The sequence below is a fragment of the Phytophthora parasitica genome (assembly GCF_000247585.1).
Source record: "Phytophthora parasitica INRA-310 unplaced genomic scaffold supercont2.3, whole genome shotgun sequence".
In the NCBI taxonomy this organism is placed as follows: Eukaryota; Oomycota; class Peronosporomycetes; order Peronosporales; family Peronosporaceae; genus Phytophthora; species Phytophthora nicotianae.
Window position 1 is genome coordinate 2,919,231 of NW_008648989.1, and position 19,473 is coordinate 2,938,703.

At 50.8% G+C, this 19,473-nt stretch overlaps 8 protein-coding genes across 9 annotated transcripts; 4 read left to right on the plus strand and 4 right to left on the minus strand.

Moving 5' to 3' along the window:
• Positions 1-1,968: 1,968 nt before the first annotated feature.
• On the minus strand, positions 1,969-2,605 carry PPTG_02053 (hypothetical protein). The gene has a single exon (XM_008895448.1). It carries the CDS (start codon positions 2,497-2,499, stop codon positions 2,116-2,118), a length of 384 nt encoding a protein of 127 aa, XP_008893696.1. The 5' UTR covers positions 2,500-2,605; the 3' UTR covers positions 1,969-2,115.
• A 295-nt stretch (positions 2,606-2,900) lies between these two features.
• Positions 2,901-6,668, minus strand: PPTG_02054 (hypothetical protein). The gene is made up of 2 exons (XM_008895449.1): positions 6,378-6,668; positions 2,901-6,314 (listed from the first exon to the last, which is right to left on the minus strand). Exons 1-2 carry the CDS (start codon positions 6,598-6,600, stop codon positions 5,218-5,220), a joined length of 1,320 nt encoding a protein of 439 aa, XP_008893697.1. The 5' UTR covers positions 6,601-6,668; the 3' UTR covers positions 2,901-5,217.
• On the plus strand, positions 3,584-5,183 carry PPTG_02055 (hypothetical protein; the record flags this gene model as incomplete). Its single annotated transcript, XM_008895450.1, has 1 exon — positions 3,584-5,183. The coding sequence occupies one exon, from the start codon at positions 3,584-3,586 to the stop codon at positions 5,105-5,107; it is 1,524 nt and encodes a 507-aa protein (XP_008893698.1). The 3' UTR covers positions 5,108-5,183.
• An 85-nt stretch (positions 6,669-6,753) lies between the features above and the next one.
• On the plus strand, positions 6,754-8,227 carry PPTG_02056 (hypothetical protein). The gene is made up of 2 exons (XM_008895451.1): positions 6,754-7,193; positions 7,265-8,227. The coding sequence occupies exons 1-2, from the start codon at positions 6,795-6,797 to the stop codon at positions 7,508-7,510; spliced, it is 645 nt and encodes a 214-aa protein (XP_008893699.1). The 5' UTR covers positions 6,754-6,794; the 3' UTR covers positions 7,511-8,227.
• Positions 7,466-15,653, minus strand: PPTG_02057 (hypothetical protein). The gene has a single exon (XM_008895452.1). It carries the CDS (start codon positions 15,626-15,628, stop codon positions 7,595-7,597), a length of 8,034 nt encoding a protein of 2,677 aa, XP_008893700.1. The 5' UTR covers positions 15,629-15,653; the 3' UTR covers positions 7,466-7,594.
• Positions 15,654-15,719: 66 nt separating this feature from the next.
• PPTG_02058 lies at positions 15,720-16,814 on the plus strand. 2 transcript variants are annotated; one of them, XM_008895454.1, is made up of 3 exons: positions 15,720-15,940; positions 16,007-16,196; positions 16,258-16,814. In XM_008895454.1, exons 1-3 carry the CDS (start codon positions 15,735-15,737, stop codon positions 16,621-16,623), a joined length of 762 nt encoding a protein of 253 aa, XP_008893702.1. In that variant the 5' UTR covers positions 15,720-15,734; the 3' UTR covers positions 16,624-16,814. The 2 variants fall into 2 exon arrangements, with proteins under 2 accessions (XP_008893702.1, XP_008893701.1); XM_008895453.1 differs by having other exon boundaries at positions 15,720-16,196.
• On the minus strand, positions 16,596-17,457 carry PPTG_02059 (hypothetical protein). Its single transcript, XM_008895455.1, has 2 exons — positions 16,920-17,457; positions 16,596-16,845 (listed from the first exon to the last, which is right to left on the minus strand). Exons 1-2 carry the CDS (start codon positions 17,394-17,396, stop codon positions 16,789-16,791), a joined length of 534 nt encoding a protein of 177 aa, XP_008893703.1. The 5' UTR covers positions 17,397-17,457; the 3' UTR covers positions 16,596-16,788.
• Positions 17,458-17,529: 72 nt separating this feature from the next.
• Positions 17,530-19,381, plus strand: PPTG_02060 (hypothetical protein). Its single transcript, XM_008895456.1, has one exon. The coding sequence runs from the start codon at positions 17,547-17,549 to the stop codon at positions 19,086-19,088; it is 1,542 nt and encodes a 513-aa protein (XP_008893704.1). The 5' UTR covers positions 17,530-17,546; the 3' UTR covers positions 19,089-19,381.
• Positions 19,382-19,473: the final 92 nt, after the last annotated feature.

Consider the following 19,473-nt stretch of genomic DNA (forward strand, 5'->3'; position numbering starts at 1 on the left):
AAATGTGCCGATACATTTACATTAACGTTACTTGCAAACGCTGTCTCAATTATTTCAAAGAATAGTATTTTAAATCTCATACTCAAGTGAGAGTTCAAAAATACCACTCTTGTAACCTTCAAAACAGCCGTGCCCTGACTGAGACTCTCGATTCTACTTATCCGATGCTCTGGAAAGGACTCATATTTTGCTTGCTAACGAACATACTGCATAAAATAAGAGAGCCCGTAACCAATACTTGCTTTGAGAGGTAATTCTCACAAAATTTATTTTCAGAGTATCTCGGCGATCAGACTTTCCGCTCAAACCAGAAGTAGCTCTAAATTCAGAAAATCGAGTAGACCTAAAAAAAAAAAAAAGCAATGCTCAAAACCGCACTGTGATATCTAATAAACCCTCAATAACATTCAAATCACCCAAGCTTGAGGGTCTGAATGTCGCGATAATTTAACTTCAAGGTGAAGACTCGAGATATCAATACAATTGCTAGCAAATTTCACTGTAATCGTGCATATCTAGCGAGAATTGAATCACCGATGCTCACGCTGCTTGCACTCTGCTCGCTCGACATTGAATTGACACTCGTTGTAATTTACTTACTAAGCGAAATTTTCGGTAACGAAACGAGCAATCACCCAGCTTTTGGAATCGTTCACCCAGTCATCCCATCGAATCACAGCTGCTAGACGTAACTCGTCTCAGCGTACACCAGTCTAAAAAAAAGTAGCTCTGGTCCAGCACACAATACTACTGTGTTCACGGCAGCATTCATAAAGAAACGCCAAACAAGAAGGCACCTCTTGATTGAGAAGTTCCATAATCGGCAGCATGGCGCAAGGAGTTGCTGTGGGTGGTGATCCATGATTGTACATATGAGCCCTCTCCAGGGGCATGAATGGAACTTGGTGACCTAGAAACGAGGCGGTACAGAAGAGAAAATAATCATATATGGCCCGAAAGTATGACTCACTGCGATGGTTTTCCCACTCTCGGGATATTAAAGCGTCAAAAGCTGTATGCTCGAGCTAAGGAGTCCGCCCAATAGAGTAAAAAAAAGTGTGCCTTTGCTTGGCAATAATATAAATTTCAATGTTGTAAACAGCAACAATAAAAATTATTGTATTAGTGGAATACTACAGCAATTTGTTTTTTTTTTAATATCTTTGCTCATTTTCACAAAACATGGCATATTCTTCCAATTTTGCTCAGACGTTCTTCTTATGAATTTATTGCCAATAACTGGGTCATTTTTATTGTATTGAGATCAGACCTGTCCAGTACTAATTATTTTGTTGTAAAATCCAATAGTTTAATGAACTGCAATTATTTTTCCGACCCTGCTCGAGCTCTCGCCTAAGAGTCTCTCGATATTTGCATGCTAGACCAGTTCACGAAAACCGTGTAAGGTGACCAGCGACACAATCGGGCATGCCGCCCAGGGTTATGCCCAGATACAGCTTGAACAGTGCCAGTTCACGAAAAACCGTGTAAGGTGACCAGCGACACAATCACAATCGGGCATGCCGCCCAGGGTGATCAGCAGATAGAGCTTGAAAGGCGACGAGAACAATAAAAGTCAAGAATAAACTTTAACAAAATTTCACAGGAATTATAGCATTACAACCAGATAAGTTTGCAAAAGTAACCCAATAGAAGTTTTGTTGTTGTTGCTTCCGCTACTTGACCAGAACCACGTTTGAAAAATCGACGTACCACAATATTTCTCCTTCAACGAGGCGGTCACACCGTGCTACTGACACAAGCGAAAACACGGTCTACCACTTACAAAGCGTTAGAGTGTGGCGTTGTAAATTTCAGAGCTCCTTCGCGCGCGCGGACTTGTACAGTATTAAAATAAAATGTACTCGTAGTCGATAATTTCGCCAGAATCGGATCGGTCTAGTACCGTACCGACTACAAGGCTACAAGACTACTATTATCAAAATAATCGTAGTTTTGTAGCCTTGGTATTGTCTTCCCACTCTGAAGTACTTCTTCATTTTCAACAGAAAACTGCGAATCCGATGTTTATTTGTGAGCTAGTCATCAATCAATATATTCAACCTAGAAGCGGCGTTTATAAAGTAGGTGGTCTGGAATGTAATTGCCAGGAGCTTACTCCACCAGCGTGATGGACGTCACTTCGAGCGTGTCGGTCCATGGTTGGGAGAAAATGATGATGTCGTAGCTGGAGTACTCGCAATTGCGGTCATCACAGGCGCCCAGCTCCTCGTCTGTATCCACGGTGCATCCAGCCACTTGGAACTTGTAGTTGGTGCCAGCCACCGTTTGCGTCTCGAGGTTCTCGATAGCAATTAGGCAGATCCTCGTGTCCACGTCCTCGTTGTATGTGCTGGCGTTGCTTGCCGCCTGTGTGAGGAGCTCAATATCGTCACTGGTTGCGTTCTTCTGCGTGTAGCCGCCTAGAATCGTAGCTCCTTGGACAGTAGAAGCCAGAGCCAAACCAGCGAAAAGAGCGATGGAGCGAGCGAAAATCATGGCGATGGAGGAGGTCGGACCTGTGAAGGTGAATAAGTGGTAGGCTTCTAAGCTGCTAGAGCTTTCGCTTGAGCAATGTGGTCTCAAGCGTTCGAGTTGGGAAGTGAGAGGCGCCCAACCCCACTGAATTTTCGTGTGCTCGACATGCGCACAGCTTTAGCTGCCCATCTTCTCCATGCATGCAGTTATGTCTGCTGCTCTTGGCTCTCGGCTTCGAGCGCCGTCCGCTTCGGTGGATCGTTGTGTGATCGCGACAGATTGCATACAAGGTCATCCCCCAGCCGTTGACATGTTCTGAACTACGATCACTTGAAGTTTGTATGCTTGACGGTGCATTGGACCGACAAAAGCGCGGCGTTCCACAGCTGGTTTAAAGTCTCACTTAGCAAAATTCAAGACGTCTCTTCAATGTGTGTGGCAACGTTTTTAAGTTCAGGGCATTGATACATTAGAGCTCCACTGGGTGTTCATACTTTCAGACAGACAGAGGTGACATTGGAAGGCTTGGACCAACGATATATTATGACGCCGAGATGCTGCAGATTGCAGTATTTGGATACCAGTGAGGAGTTCGTCGTCGTCTGCGAGCTTTCAGCACATATTGCGGCAATTGTCCGACTCTAGTCTTAGAATAAGCCTGCTGCTGGTACTGGGTGGACGTCAAGAGCTCACTAGATGTAGTTCAGCAAAGGAGGGTCATTCGCTGCCGGTGGATATTGCTGGTGACAATCTCCTTGAAGCATAAGAACCGCCGACTGGTAGCTGGTAAACTCCGGCTTCTGCAGAGGTCGAGGCTGTCAGCAAGTGCCCAAAGCAAATTTCGTTCTGGTCCACAAAGGCGATGCGTGCTCTATTCCTTCCAGGGTTAACGTATCCGCCATTGAGAGAAACTGGATCACATTGAATGCCTTCTGGAGTTACCAAGTCGACTTTACCAGTACCCCGACATCTGTCGAACACCGAGCACTGCTTCTCCTTGCTCTTGTCCTAAGGATAGCGATCTTCATGAGGGTATCTGCAGCGTGACACGGCTTCACGTTTGCCATTTTGTAAGTTGCATTCCTCACCGCAGTTGTCCAAGATCATGAGGCCGACTCGGTACCTTTCGACACCTTTCGTTGCCAAAGCAGCAACACTCGCCGGTTTGTTGCTACCTGAAGCAACAGGTACACCGTTCGCAAACAATCCGGTGACCATCGTCTCCAGTGCTACGTCACTTTCGCACACCAGTCCTGCCTTCGGTGGTATTGCCCCTGGTACGGACTTGAGTGTCCTCACGTACGAGGTTACCGAATACAAGGTCACCACGTTCCACAGCTCCAACAGCAGCTCTACCACGAGCACAACCACTACAAACAACGGTGGCAAGAAGAGTACCACCACCTCGACTACTTCCAAGAGCTCATCCTCTACCAAACAGTCCGCTGTGTACAAGAGTTCCAAGGGTTCAGTCGTTAGCAATGGATCCATGTTGGGCCTTGTCCATGAACGCGCATTGGAAGAAACCACGTCGGATATCCAGAAGCTGGAAAGCCACTTTGGTACGTCTTTGGAGCTCAATGTGAACAACTTGGCCTCCAATGCGGCATACTACGTCATGCCGTGGCCCAGTAGCTACTGGGCTATCTATCTCGACGGTATCAACTACCGTTGGAAATCCGCTAGCGAGCCTAGTGCCACTGAGAAGTATGCCAGTGCCTTCGGTCTGGATCCGGATGCATTAATGGCGAGCGTCTCGAAATCCACTGGAGTCGAATCGATGGCTGCGTCTAGTACTTCGTGCTGGACGAACTGGGACTGTGCTAGCAAAGGCGATGGCAGCGTTTGTGCTCGACGTGATGGAGAGGCTCGAGGCTACTGTATCCCGACCTGGTACGGCATCTGCCATGCCTGGGCTCCAGCAGCTCTACTTGAACCCGAACCGAACTGTGCTGTCGACTACAATGGTGTAACGTTCCAGCCGATGGACATCAAAGCTCTGATATCTGAGGTCTACGATGGATCGAGCCTCGCTACAGTCTTCACCGGTGCACGATTCTACGGGCCTGATAGCGGTGACAGCACTGACGAGTATGGTCGCTATTCTGATTCCTCGCGTCGCGATATCGGTCCAGGCTTCATGCACGTCGCGCTAGCCAACATCATCGGGCGGTTCAACGCTTCTGTTGTCATGGACGTCACCGCCGGTGCGGAGGTCTGGAATCAGCCCATTTACAGCTACAAGGTGCTCACTCAAAGGGAAATGACACCTAGCGACGCTGCTAACCAGTACTTTCAAGTACCGACGTACCCGTTCAACAACGAAGCTCAACGGATCATGTACGTGGAGACCACAGTGTCTTGGATGGTTGAGACTTTCGAAGACGGGGGACTTGTGAGTTCTGGTAGAGCTTCGAAGTATGAGAACAGCAAGACGTACAAGTACCTCCTTGAACTCGACAACGACTACAACATCCTTGGTGGGGAGTGGGTGGAAGACTCGCAGTCGGATCATCCTGACTTTCTCTGGCTTCCTAAGGCCCGTCCGGACCTGAGTCTTGTCACGGAAGTGGGGCTTAGTTACCAGAACGTCCGGATGCTGCTCGATAGGGCCACAAACTGTGCGTAGTGTAGCGTAAGGTGTCACTTGTCGGTGTCTATCTGTTGATTGTTGCAAAAATCTCATGCGTACGTCTATTCATGCCAACCTACACGACCCAGTTCCCCATTTTCTAGTGCTCAGCAGCATTTCTTTTTCTTCTTTCCACTGTGGTGGTCTCGTGAGGTCTCGTCTAGTTCATCACGGTCGCTTTTCTTCTTCCTCTTGTGCGAACTCGATGAAGACGAGCGACTGCTGCTCTCTTTGCTATACATGACGAACTTGTCCTTCTGGTTGAGCTCAGTGGCCAATGCTGCCAACTCCGGATTGTGCGTCTCCAGTTTTTTCAGCCACTTGACGGCCATGCGCTTACGACCGCTGCGAGTCTTGCGCCACACGGCGGGGAAGTTCTGAGAACTGCAGAAGTTCTGCGTGACTGCCACCGTATCGTCCACGTTGAACACAGCATGCCACCAGCCACCGGGGATAAACACCGTCTCACCGGGATACTGCATGAACTCGATGCACTGCAGAGTCTCCGGCGCGTTAGCACGCTTAATTCGCGGTAGTAAGTCCATAAAGTAGTTGACTGCCTCGTCGTCCTCGTCACCACGGATATGTTTCTTACCATTCACGAGGTTCTTGGGTAAGTGCGGCGGGAAAAGCACCCAGCGCTTGCGTCCGACGATCAGAGTGTTCCATGCACTGGTACCAAGTGGGTCCAAGTGTAATGTGGTTCCAGAGCGCTTAGGTCCGACCAGGAACCAGCGATACGGCGGTCGTCTGTCCTCGCCGACCAATGAGAACAGATCTTCTGGAAAGTATTTGGGCACTTTATAGTCGTCCAATAATGGTTTGGTGTCCTTGTGATCATCAAACGTGCTGTCGAAGATGTAGAGCGGACTATCATCTGTCTGGTTGTTCATGTACGTCACGAAGTACTTGAACTTCATTCGAATAGACTTGCCGTAGTCATCCTCGCCGCATTTCAGTTGCACTCGCTTGTAGTTTTTCCTCAGTTTCTTCATTGACCAGTGCTTTAAGGCACCCCATCCGTCAGCTTCTGGTACTCCGTCGATAACCAGAGGCACAGCTGGACGTTCGTACTCGTCAATGAACCGCTTCACACTCAATTCACTGCAATGTTCACGCTTAATTGGATTGGACTCGTCCAGTGGCAAGTCGCACACATTTGAACCTGCGAATCCCTCGCGATTCCAGGCCTCCGGGTCGATATCTACCACCAAAATCATCGACAGTTATAAACCCAAAGAGTCTTAGCTATTAGTAGGTGCAATACCAGATCGATGCTTCTTCTTGGCGCTGTATAGCGCACGCTCGACTTTCTCGGGATACACAGGAGCTGGCACCGGCGGGAAGCGTGGGATAGTCGACGTGGGGTACGTGTCCGAGTCATCACTGTCGGAAGACGAAGACGACGATGACGACGAGTCCGATGAATCCGATGACGACGAAGTGACTGAAGGCGAGCACCGGAACTTTTTCTTGCTCTGCATGGCCATAGCTCGTGTTATTCGCGACTGTAGATCGATGGCGCGCTTACAGCACCAGAGACTTTGGCATAGGACAGGAATCAGAAATGAGCCACACCAGAGCCACACAAACTGAAGTGTGGGTCACTATTTTTCCCTCATTACACTGGCATTTCTATGTAAGAACACTTCAACTCGTTACATCTCCTTACAAGAGCACCTGAATGACTCCCCTTGCAGCATACATTGTTTCAGTCAAGACCTCGATATCCATGGACTACTCGGTGTCGACGCAGACGTACGTCAAGCTGGTGCTTCATGCAGCCAAGCGGCCCGCGAACGCTGTGTGTGGCCTGCTGCTAGGCACAGAGCAAGGTCAGGGCTTCTCCATCTCGGACGCTGTGCCGCTATTCCACCACGAGGCGCCGCTGGCTCCGCTATTGGAAGTGGCATGCGCCATGGTGGACGCGTATTGCCAAAAGAGTCAAAAGTTGCAGATCGTGGGCCTCTACTATTCCGGAAGCGGGTACTCTCCATCTGATTCTGGCAATGGACTCAGCCACTTCGCCGAGAAGGTTGCGGACAAGGTGGAGCAGAACTGTTCGAGAGCTTGCGTCTTGGTGGTGCGTTCGTCTATCAGCTCTTGTGGCAGCTACTTGTAGTTTACATTGATGTTTATAATGTGGTGAACTAGCTGGACAACCAGCAGCTTAGCAGTGAGTCCAAGACGGGGCTTCAGATCCTGCTGAAGGACGTGAAACGTGGCTGGACGAAGGTAGAGAACCGACTGAAGGTGGCGGATGGGGCGACCAAGACGGTGACTCAAGGACTGAAGCAGAGTGTGCAAGAGGACGTCGTGGACTTTGAGGAGCACTTGGAAGACCCTAGTAAGGACTGGCGGAACCCTCATGTGGTGGAGCTGCTCAAACTCAACGTATAGAATGATACAGACGCAGGAGACTCCGATTCATACAACAGTGAGCTGCTATTTGGTTTACATACAACGAGCTCTGTCTATGCTGCTCTAGAGGAGTGCATCTGTAAGCCGACGTGTTGTCTGGACGTACACTTCGTGCTGCAAGTTGGTACTCTTCTGCACAGACGACGTAGCGAGTGATCGGAGGTAGTTAGACAGCAATAGACGAGCGTTCTCCACGTCCCAGAGCAGCGGATGAGCGTGACGCAGAGCGCACGTTAGACGTCCAGCAGCTGCAAACTCGCACTGTGTCACCAGCGCACACACGACGTAGGCACCGCTGGATGTCCAGAGCGCTGACGGTCTGTCTTGCAATACAAAAGCGACAATCGACGAGTGTAGACCGTGCTGCAACAATACAGCCACGTCGAAACGCAGCAGTGTGAGCTCCATGACTGTAGACCAGGTACGAGATCCTTGTTGCAGTTGTCGTACAACTGACAAAGCGCGATCGACGTGCTTCGCTCTTAGAGCATCAAAAGGACACATCAACAGCAGTTGAATGGCGAGTTCGAGGTTGTTGGCCTCCCAGTGCACCAAGATGACCGCTTCTGTCACTTCTTCTTCGTTACTGAGCTCTGCGTAGGCGTGAGTAGCGTACCAACTCAATAGACCTGATCCCCAGACGCCCCGTGCAAAGAGAGCAGACCAGCACGTCGCGTCCTGCTCATTAGGAAGCAACGCCTTCTCCATCGCTGTGCCTACTTGGAACTGCGTCTGAACACGTGATTGAACTGCACGTTGTTGCTCTTGCTGCCACGCTGAAGCACTGCGTTGTGCAGTACCTTCAGATCCGCTACGGAGCTCATCGTGACGCACCAGTACGTTACTCAATGCCACCGTAGCCATCTCCGCAAATCTCAAAGCCTTCGGGTTGTCATCGCTAGCACACACTTCTATGAAGGCTAATAGTTCTTCAAACACAGCAGCGAAATGGTTCGAGATTTCGAGACTTGGGACTTCAAAAATGCGTAGTGCATCTTCACTTTCATCCAGCTTGTGCTTGGTCAGTAGCGCAGACCACACTGCCTTGACATGAAGCCCGAAGTGCCACTTGGCAACATCCGTGCGTCGAGTTACTAGCACGTAGCTGAGAACTGCTGCTTCTACCCAGTTGTGGTTTTCTTCCCGAGTAGCGATCAATTGTTCCCACTGAGTCAGCACTGCGTCACGCACTCCAACCACGACACTTGAGCTCTGTTCATTCTCGTCTGCTGGGGTCTGTATCTCTCCAAGCCGACTCAATCCGATCTCCTTCAGTAGTGTAGATGGTGACTGCGATAACAGCGTTACAATACGCTCGTACACTACACATGAGCTAGCCTTTCCTGCACTGCAGGTAGCTTCAAGGTAGTGCTCAAGCTCAGTCAATAGACTGCTGTTGGGAGCGCTTGCATCCGTAACCCACGACCATACAAACCGCTCCACCCAGGGAACAGTCTTTGCTCCATCGTCATGAGAATCCATACACCGCTGGACTAAATCAACCACAGCATTTTGATAGCACTGCGCTATCACATTCGTCGCAACTTCGCTACTGGCCTTGGTACCACTAGCCCGCAGTGTCAACTCCATGACGAGACTTGCAAGCTCCACAGAGGCTACACGTTGACAAAGCTCCATTAACACAGTACTGTGAAGGACTCCTTCGTTAGCGGTCTGCTGCAAAGAGTCCATTGCATACCAGGCCTTCAAACTTGATACCACAGACTGCAACGTCTGTGCCTCAGCATCGAATGCCAAGCCACTCTGATTGACTTCACTCAGCACCAAACAACACACGTTCTCTGCCAGTTCACGCTCCAGATAGTGCAGTTCCTGTTCCTTCCTCTTGAACTGTGTGGGGTCCCACGATGCAGAAGACGAAGACGAAGTGGACGATGCTGACGAAACATTTGACTGCGATCCGGAATTCTGCCACGAATTGTACTTCGTTTGGAACAGCGTGAGTGTATCTGCCACAAGCTCCACCCGTTTCTGAGGTATCAACAGTGGGCCGAAGTGCTGCAGACCACTGAGTGACTGGCCGTAGAATTCCTCTTCGACGTTCAGATGAGCCACAAACTCTGGGGGAGCCTTGTCGCTTGATCCATCAAGGAACAAATAATGAAACAGCATCAAGTGCTCGTTCGAGAGGACTGAGAGACAAGGCGCACACGACTCGTACGCGTAGACAGCCAGATCTGCAGACAATGCTCCAGTACTGTTGCCATGTTCCCTCCAGATACCCGTGAGCAGATCGTTGATGTAAATCATGACCATGGCGCTAGGAGTAACACGGTGCAGCTTGCGTAAAATCTTGGTAACAAACTTGATAGTCTTGCCGGTTAATAAAGGACGTACTGCTTCCACAGCCACCTTTCTATTGGCAATTGTATCCGTGCGTGATGAAGACAACGGTGTCAAGAGTTCAGTAGTTGTAGAAGCTGCACCGATGAGCTTGAGATCAACCGACTCCACATTGTCCAGTGAATCCCCGATATCTTTGACCTTCTTCAAACACATGAACAGCAGAGTGATCCGGTCGATTGAAGGCTTGGCCAAGGGGAAGAGAGACGACGACACGGAGTCTGTGGACTTCTGGTAAAGTCGCTTAGAGCATTCCAACACCATACGCAACACGAGCAAGACACCAACATGGTCCGTTCCATCGATCGTCTCGTACAAGCTGGGCTCTCCTGGCGTCTCTCTTTTCAGTAAGAAGTCTCCAAAGGCAATCGGTCTTTGCAGCGCTTCCTCTAAGATATCAACCTGTTCGATAGCGAATGCCTGGTCCAGCTGTTCACGACGACCCAATCGACTGGTATCGGATGGGAAGAGCAGTGCGTGTTTGATGTACGCCAACACGCAGTCATACTCGTCGATACCGTACTTGCTCGCGAACTGCCTTGAGAGATGAAAGTGTTCTTTCCTCGTGGCCAGGACCATAATCTTCTCATTCCGGTAGCTTTCATCGAGCGAGAAGCGCTCCAAATCCAACTCGGTGTTGAAGAACGTGCTCATTTGGTCTAATTCCTGTGACTTTTTCTGCGAGATCAACCGTTCATGGCAACGTTGAGCTAGCCTCAGGTAGATCTGGTATCGTTGGTCTGACACCAACAACTGGTGTTCTATCAGTTCCTCTGCTGCAGTTACATCACTCAGCGCCCCATTTTGCACTCCACCAGAGCCAACAGCTCTACGTGCCGTATCGTAAGAAGAAGACAACGTCTCGAAACGCTTTCTGCGCGATAGCAAGGCTTCCGTACTGTCTTCTGTAGTATCTTCCTTTGCATGGGCAGCTTGGAGCAAGAAGAAGTGATGCAAGCGACGCACCACGAGTTCATGTTCACTGGATACAGAGAGGACTGCATCCATGCAAAACGCTTCGAACACTTCGTCGTCAATGCAGAGGTCACTCCACAGCATTAAGTAGCTGAAACTCAGCTCCAAATACTGCTCCCAATCTCCGGATTCACTTGTCAACTCCACAGCCTCTTCCACGCACAGTTGAGTCATTTGCTGGAGGAATGACGAGACAGACTCGCTGTTGACTTGACTCTCATCTCCACCATTGTTTAGCATCACTTGGGTGAGTTGGAACCCACGCTGCAGTAAACGTATCAGGAATTGACGGTCGTTCTTCTCTTCATGCAGCAAGTCAACAACCACATTCAGCTCATTGAGAAGTACGGTTTCAGCGCTGCTTGTGGTCTTGTTTCCAGCTAGTCGGCGTTGCTCCAAATCGTTGTCTGACAAGCCTAGCTCGATCATTAAGGCCTGGATGGCTTCGATCTTCTCCAGCCACGATAGCACCAAGTCTGTCACTTGATGTGCGAACAGATCTAACGCAGATACATTGGCAGCACTGAATAGAGCAGAGCACAGCTTGCGCTTCTTACTCCACGATCCGAACGAAGATGAAGACACAAGATCCAGCACTAATGAAACCAAGTGAAGAAGCGTAAACTTGCCGCTACTGTGACTGGCTGTGACTGCGTCCACCTCGGTCGGAATGCCGTCGATAACTTGCATTGTCAAGTCGTACGCGACATCATAGTCCATACAATAGAGAGCGGCGTACGCACCTTTCATCCAGATTTCCAGCTTCTGCGAGTCAACACGCAGCAATTTGGCCAGATGCATCACAGCAGCCAGAGGTTCATTCCACACATCAGCAGTCTCTGCGAGCTCACCCTCGCCAACATGATGCTGCGCTAACCACTCTCTTGCTCGCACAGACGGTTTGTAATTGCTTGGGTTACTCACGAATACTTGGCACACAGCATCGAGTCGCGCGCTTTCCTTCTCCTCTTCTTCCTCTGGTTGGTTGGCTCGAAGTTGTGACGGCGACATTTTGACTGCTCCATACGTCAGTAAGTCCAGCAGCTCGCAAGCGTGTGCTCTATCTGTCTCTAGTGACAGCATGTCTTCATAGTGCTGTTTAGCTCCAGCAATTGCTCGGTCTCCGCCCTCCCACACTGGAAGCGATAGCAGCTGTTTAACGATGTTGATGCAGCCCAACGCAGCTTCATGGACCTTATTAGCGCTCACATCCTCCGAGTATCCGGTAACGGAGTCTAACGCCGCTCGAATCGTCATGAACAACGCATCCAGAACATGATCAACAGCCTCCACGTCAGAAGCTATCCAGTGGCTCACCAGGTTTTGAGCAGCATCAATGTAAGCTCGATCAGGTGCGAGAAGGTGCTTCAAAATGACGTCCAGGATCATTTCTTGGCTCAGTCGCTCGCCGAACGCATGTTCTTTCAACTTGACTGCATCTTGAAGCACCTCCAGCCACTGACTCCCATCAGTTTTCTCCTCGTCGTCTGAATATTCGTCAGGCAGAGCAAACTCACACATTTGTTCGAGCAATCCACGAGACCCAACACCATCTACGCTTGTTAGCATCCGATACTTGAGGCTGCTAGGCGAGGACACTACGCCATACTTGCTGAGTACATCCATAGTCACCATTAGATCTTCCATCTCGTCCACAGCCACTTGCAATTGAGCGATCTCAGGAGGATCGTTCTCCTTTCGAACAGGAAGCGACTGGAAAATCGCCCAAAGCTGCTCCACTAGGGCGAGATGGCGCTGCATGTAAAGATCTTCATCCAGATTGGGCGATTTATCACCGATGATATCCGACGCGTCAACGGCGTACACGACATCTAGCGCAGTCTCGATAAGTCGCACGTTGCTCTGGATCCATCGGTTTAATAGTTTGATCGACGGGTTACTACACTGGATCAACTGGGCTGCAAGTGTCAGCGTTCCCAATGAAGACTTGGCTGACATGGTCTTTGCCAGCCATGAGAAGAGTTCATCCAGAGCATACGTGCGATCTCGGCGCTGGGAGACGAACACTGCGTCCAAACGGTCGATAATAGGCGTGATATCTCCAGCAAATTCCTTTTCGTCAGTGCCCACCACGATCATGGCTTGATCCTGCATCGACAGCGCAGACCACTCACTCAATGGGAGCAAGCAGCAAGCCGATAAATGCAGCGGGTACACACACTTGTACAGGCTTTCTGTGTGTTGAAAGAGATCTTCCAATGGCTTCTTGGTTTCTAAAGAAGACCATCCACTCATACACTTGACTGCGAGTTTGCTGAGCTCGTAAGCGAAAGCAAGCTGACCGAACCGTGTGTCCAACTCGAGAATTCTCCTTGAAAACCACTCGCAATAAGCTGAATTCCGGTCTTCGCGTTGCACACTTGAGAACTCTTCAAACGCGGCCAGCTCTTCGTCTGTAATGTCCTGCAGTCGGTTCTCCTGGAGTAGAGTAACTGGAGTGGCCAGGTCGGTACCGTCGCCTTCTAGCACCTCTGAATTGCTCAGTGTACAGAACTGTCCTTCGTCTTCTATTTGCGTGGGAACTGCAGGCAGCAGCGTAGCGTATATTGATGGCGACACAGAAGGCGGAAGCAACTCAAGGATATTTAACCAGTGAGGGAGTAGATTCCATCCATGCCGATGGAGTAAAATAGTGAGCGCACTGACACGCCCCTCTCGGGCGAACTGCTTCGCTATCGACAAGATAGATGACGTTCTGAACAGCACATAGGTGGTTCCATCAAAGAGTTGGTCGCCTGCCATGGACGTAGTAGATACGCCCTCTTCTTCGCACAGAACCAGTCGCAGTGTTTCGAGGCGGTACAAAAATCGTTGGAGATCCACTTGCAACGACTCAGTGACAACTTCACTGCCTTCACTCAAACTTAGCCACGCATCCCACGCAAGATCAAGGATCTTCTTCATACTGGCGCTCGAATCATCGGCAACCAGATGCAAGCATTCATCAACAACCCAGTTCTTGTCCGATACAGCACGTAAATGATCCAATGCGTCCACAAACTCGTCGCGTTCCCCACGTTGAAGAATTCCATGTGGCCGTGTGTACAAAAACACAATATCCTGAAGCTCCGGGTCATTATTATCGTTCAATCGACCAGCTTGCTTTCGGTAATCCATCCATATACGACGATGAATGTCGTCAGCGTTAATGGCACTTCCACGTGTTTCGCAAAGCGCCACCGTCGCAAGAGCGTCTTCAAAGTCCTGAGCGTCCATGAGCATCTCAATAAAGGGCTCAGCTTCCAAGTTCTGGATCTGGTTCGCAGCCCAAAGATCACCAGCAATGACAAGCTCGCATGCAGTAAACGCAGCGCTGTGCTTAGCGCTCGGCGAGGTTCCATTTGCATCAAGAACAAGAGTCCGAACGTTAATATCAGCACCAATAGCAGGTCTATAGTGCCTTGCAGGGATACACACGAGGCGACCTGAAGCCCCCGAAGAAGACACACTGTCGTTATCGCTGTCACTGGTTGGTCCGGATACAGCCGCGTCCTCAGACTGAGCAATGAATCTTGAATAGATGATGCTGTTGTCAGTGAGCATGATGGCCAATAACTCTGACGTTAGCCACACAACCAGCTTCATTGCGATGCTCTGAGAGTTGACAGCTACATCTTCCACCGTTTGCCACTTCAGCACATCTGCACAAATGTCGATTTGCCGGATCGCCACTCGTCCAAAGTCGTCCACCATACTCACAAAGTTTCCATTGGGCGCCAGTGCTAAGTGACGGATAGAGCCTCGTATCACTCGAGTCTCTGTGGCTTCACCCCCAACCATCATCTTTAACGGAGCAAATAAAGTGCTCTTGACGCTATTCAGAAGACCATCACTCTCTTCTGCAACAGTTGAGATAAGATCGGTCTCGTCCTCGTTGTCTTCGTCGATTTGCTGCTTCTTGCCCTTCAAGACCATCGTGAAGTCCAGCAGCTCGCCAACGTCCTTGTTGTCCTTGTCACCCGCAACTTTCCAGACACTTAATGAAGACGCTTGTTTCTCCACTAGATCCGCGCTAGGGTCTCTCACTCCTCCGCTCACCACGAGTGTAGAGCTCTCCGGATCGTAGCACGCCGCCGTGACACCTGCATGCCACTCCGTAAGCTTCTTCACCGCCTTCATCCTAAAAATTCCAGCAGTATCTTCTGCTGCTGATGAGTTCATCGCAGCCAGTGCCAATTTGGCCAGTTGCACACTCACACTAAGCCAAACTCCGTCCTCGGACAGCACGAACAGTTTACTCCCGTTCTGCATTGGGAAGAATACATTCACGATGCTAGTCGTAGGGTTCCAATGCTTTGCAGCCAGGTACTTGGCCGGATCTACACGTAGCAGCAATGGTTGCCCGTCAGAAGCTTCAGTAGGAGCTAGCCACTCAGGACGGGTGAATATCCACATGACGCCTTCGGATTCGCCCTCTGCGCGTGAAACTCGACCGCTGACGACGAGAAACTTGAGGTCTGTACTCCACACAACTGTCCAGTCGTCATCACAGCTATCAGAAGCTTCGGAATCGCCTGGCTTGGTCAATATATCGACGAGTTCCGGGTTCTCCGCGTTGTCACCCTGTTCCGTGTTAAACACCCCCAAACGCACGCAATTCTGCACCGTTCGCGACCGCAACAGCACAGCTAGATGTGCCGAGGATGTGGCTGAAGCCACGACCTCAAAGTCGGCAGGAAGTGACGCCACAGAGCCTCGCGCGAGCTCGCGAGCCGCTAGCAGTAGCGGCTCATCCATTGTCAACGTGTCAAAAGCGAGGATCAGTTTTGATTATCCGGATATCGACTGCCGGATAATTTGGTCAAATTTGCTAATCACAAAATATTCAAAGTGGACCAAAAACATGGCGACCAAGACGCGCAAGCCGCTCGTGAGCTTCCTGCGTCTGCGCGCGCCCATCCAGGAGCAGCTCAAGATCGAGGAGGCGCTGTTCCGTGCAGACTCGAAGCGCAATTGGTTCATCTACAATGACCAACACTCGCTGCCGATGATTGTCATGGGCATCTCGGGCAAGCCGGAGCAGCTGCTGCACCAAGACGCAGTCAAGCGGTGCGTTGCAATTATTGCATTGATTGCAGTTATTAGGGTGAGATTGACGGCATGTCTACCGATTAGAGACGGCATTCCAGTGCTCAAGCGCTTCAGTGGTGGTGGCACCGTCATCGTGGACCACAATACAGTCTTCACCACCTTCATCTGCAAGCACGAGGACTTCCCACAGGTCAAACCTTTTCCGCGCGAGATCATGGCTTGGTCACAGGACTTTTACTTGCCCTTCTTCTCGCGTATCTGCAACAAGGACCTGGTACGAACAGTGTATTCATCGCTATGCTGGTTACATCGACTGAGCTGTTGTTGTCTTGCAGAAATTCTCGCTGAGAGAGGACGATTATGTGTTCAACGACCGCAAGTTTGGTGGTAACGCACAGAGTCTATCAAAGGGCCGCTGGCTGCACCACACGTCATTCCTGTGGGACTTTGACCCCAAGAATATGGAGTACCTCACCAACCCTGCGCGTCAGCCGAAGTATCGGCAGCAGCGTAGCCACCTCGAGTTCCTATGTCCACTGAAGGACGTGCTGAAAAAGGAATGCGCCAACCGCGAGAGATTCGAGAGCGAACTCCACGCGGAACTGGCGCACAACTTCGAAATCGAGGATGTGAAGCTGGAGGACGTCAAGCCAATCCTGGAGAGGGAGCACCGGAAGTCCACGCACTTCCTGGAGCTGTAAAGAGCCGACTGTCAGCTGATAGCACCGTAGAGCTCAGTCAGTTGGCAAATAGAACGAAATATGCATCATCACTTAAAAGATGTAGCCATATGAATCCAAAAAGTGGTAAGAACTACGTTTCTTGCTCGACGGCAAGAGTTCCTCAAGGTAATCACAGCCAGGAGGTTAATTGTCGGACGAGATGAGGCCTAAATAATCGTCCTTGATGGTTCCGATAGCGTTCTACAAGCAGCAACAACAACAAACACTCGTTAGACAGCCATCTCAACCAAAACAGTTAAACTGCTGCCACTCACGATCTCCGTGACGTCGACGCTGACGCCCATGATCTTGAGCCGCACACCGCAGCCCTTACGGATCTCGACTTCGCGGTCGTCCGAGATCCAGGCGTTGCTCTCGTGGTCGTAGCCGTTGTTGAGGTCAGTGGGCATGGCATGTCGGGACACGAAAACCTGCAGCGGACCCACGTCCGCGAAGAATCCGAGCTGGTTCACGACCGTCACGACGGCGTCCAGTACCTGGTTCTTAAATGGGCGGAAGAGAATGGCGCGGTAGCGGATGTTGAAACACACGAAGCCCGAGTTGTCCTGGATCACGCCCTTGCCGATATCCTCATCGCGCACCTCCGTGACCGTAATAACGTAGCCGTATTTGCCCATGGACGTGCCCTCCACCTCCTCGATCAGGCGCAGACGGATAATATCATGCAGCTTAGGCCCGAAATGCATCGGGTGCAGCAGCAAGTCGCGCGAAAGCTGCTTCAGGAAGAACATGGCGGCTACGACGAACAAGCAGCAATGAAGTGGAGCTGCAGGCGAGGACTTCAGTTTTGTGACATCAAAAAAATTGGGTCTAATTTAGTGCCATTCAGAAAATTTGGGCACAACTGCGGCTATTTGAGCACAACAGAATTTCCGACAGTGATGCCAAAGGACGAGGCAGTGGCCGTAGAGGCGGCCAAGGACGACGAGCTCAACGAGCTGCAGCAGCATCTGCAGCTTGAGGCCTTCGGTGGCAAATATCTCACGGCGCAGGAGATTCTGCTGGTGCAGCTCTTTCAATCGGCGGCCGACTCAGTCGCCTCCAGTGCTGGGGCTAATGGCGGGAATTCGGAATTGAGTGTCTCCGCTCCATCCGGTGCTTCTGCATCCCCCAAGGCTGTGAGCAAAGTCGGAGGGGCCACGCTGGGTCGCAAGACGTCTCTCAGCTCGATGGGAAAAGTTGCAGCGGGTGGCACCACGCCACCGTCCGTCACGACTCCTAAGCGACAAGTCTCGTCGGACAGAGCCCGAGTGCAGAGCTTCCTGGCTCAACGGTCTTCCGCCCCCAATAGTAATGGGTCTGGAGCCTCTGGTGGCGGAGCTGCAGGGGCTAAACCGGCCATGTCGGCAGTGGAGAGAGCTAAACTACTGATGGCCAAGAAAGCGGGTGGGGCGAGATCGACGTCGTCCACCGCAGTGAAGAGGACGAACCCCTTGACGGATATTTTGAGAGGAGGATCGGGCAGTGTTGTGGGAGGAGTGCACAGTGTCAAGAGACCGAGAAGCACCAAGAGTGACAAGCCAGGGGAGATCAAGATCCAGGGAGGACGCACGTCGATTCAACTTCCATTGGAGAGTTTCCTGAGGAATGAAGACTGGGACTCGGCCACAGGAACCCCGTTGGATCTTGTGCTGCCGGAAGTGGCGTTCGCTACGAACAATACGCTGATTATTCACGCGACGCTACCGCCGAGATCCTCCAGATGCTGCTTCAATGTCAGCACGCAGTCGAGTATGCTCAGTGGTGCGCCGTATCCTGGAACGGTGCTCTACCACTTCAATCCGCGCCGTCAGCGTGGAGGACATATCATTCAGAACAGCAATATTGACGGTCGCTGGGGCTGCTCGCAACCGCTGCCGCGGTTCCCGTTGACATTTGGTGAGCCGTTCACTCTGCGTCTGACAGTCGTGCCGACTGGTTTCCTCGTTTTCATTGAAGAAATCTTCCAAGACGAATTCAAGCATCGCGTGCCTATCCGTGAAGGCGAGAACCTCGTGCTAACGGTCCCCACTCGCGACGAGAACGGCAACCCAGAGGGTGTCATTGTGCACAGTGTGTGGTGGGGCCATGCAGAAGTTCCGCCCAATCTTGATACTCGTCGACGCGGAAGCAATGGAGGATATCGAGGTGGCGACCGTGGAGGCTATCGTGGTGGAAATCCTGGCAGAGGTGGCGACCGTTTCCACCCTGCACCTCATCCATACGAAGTCTATGTTGGCAACCTTCCACAGGGCACCTCGCGCGAAGAACTATCGTTCCTATTCCAGTACCTTGGCTACGAAACTGTGCGCATTACAGCTCGTGGGTTTGGTTTCGTGACGCTGCGTAGTGCCGAGGACATGAATCGAGCTGTCGAAGATCTAGATGGGAAAGAGTTTAACGGGATGAAGCTGCGCGTGTCGTGCGCACTACCTCCAAAATAATACTTAAGGAAGGCAGTTCTGTGGATCCTAATCCAAACAAAAGCGTTGCAACGCCCTTCTGGTGGCGCAGTTAACCTGGGTAAGCTTTGAATACCCTATTACCTAGTAAATGGTAATCGTTTCGACGAAGAACGACATCGCCACTATTAGTAAGACGTGGATAGAGGCACCAAACAAGGTTAGGGTGTACTTAAGGAGGGGTGATGCCCTCTCTGAGTTTATTGAGGCATTGCCTGTAACAGCGCAGTTTTGAGCTAAATTTGTATGGCAGGTCTAAGAACAACAAATCCAGTTATATTTCAAGGCACAATCTGGCACTGATTAGAGCACAATTGGCGATATAGATGAAGGTTGATCAAAGGACGTCAACATGACGGTCAAGTTC